Here is an 817-nt window from a genome sequence, read left to right on the forward strand (position 1 = left end):
GCACGTGCTGGAGATTTACTTACTACTCATGAACCGGCTTTACTGACAAGATGCGCATGACAATCGCATTCGATTAATCGTGCAGCCCTACTTCAAATGTAAATTTTTGGCCTGTATATTACTTATAAAGGCTCATATTTCCCCCTGAATTTTTTGTTTGTTTGTTTTTGCTAAAGAAGAGTGTTTTATTCCTTTTTTTAGGTTGTGGGTGCACCACATTCTTCATCACAGATTGCTAATCAATCTAATAGTTCAGACATGCAATTCAGCTTAAAGCCTGGAAACAGTGAGTCAAGGTGAGATGCTCAAACACCACAATCTGTTTTTTTATTTTTTTTATTTAACTGTTGTTTGATCTTGTAATGAATATCAATGTTTCATAATGTACACTGCTTTGATGCCTAAATGTACATGTAGCCAGTGTTCTTTTAGAAATATTTGCTATTATAGTATTTATTAATACTTTGAATTAGCTTTTATTTTTGTTATCAGTTTTCATTTTAATTTTTTATGTTTGTTTAGTTTTTATTTCAGTTTTAGTCATTTTAGTACTTCAACTTAAGCTGTTTTTTTTTCAGGTGGTTGCCAAGGCAGCATATCTAATTTAAGTTTTTCATCTAATATTTGTTTTATTTTATTTTAACATTATTTCATTTAACAAATGTAATTTGTACAAGTTTCCATGATTAACAATAACGACTGCTTGTAGCATTTAGAATAGAATTTTAATTAGGACTGTGCCGGTTATAGCTGCCCCACCACCACAGAGTACCACTGGCTGTGGTACTGCAAAACACATTTTTGTGCATATGTTTTT

At 31.6% G+C, this 817-nt stretch overlaps 1 protein-coding gene across 1 annotated transcript in view; it reads left to right on the forward strand.

Annotated features, from left to right (window-relative positions):
* The window catches only part of LOC107753425 (ubiquitin carboxyl-terminal hydrolase 42-like), a 17,377-nt gene that overhangs the window by 7,320 nt on the left and 9,240 nt on the right, over nt 1–817 (forward strand). Inside the window, exon 14 of the mRNA XM_016569559.1 lies at nt 202–296. Coding sequence (XP_016425045.1) covers nt 202–296 — 95 coding nt within the window. The remainder of the gene's footprint in view (nt 1–201; nt 297–817) is intronic.

Source organism: Sinocyclocheilus rhinocerous, unplaced genomic scaffold (genome assembly GCF_001515625.1).
Source record: "Sinocyclocheilus rhinocerous isolate Xijiao unplaced genomic scaffold, SAMN03320098_v1.1 scaffold2216, whole genome shotgun sequence".
Lineage (NCBI taxonomy): Eukaryota > Metazoa > Chordata > Actinopteri > Cypriniformes > Cyprinidae > Sinocyclocheilus > Sinocyclocheilus rhinocerous.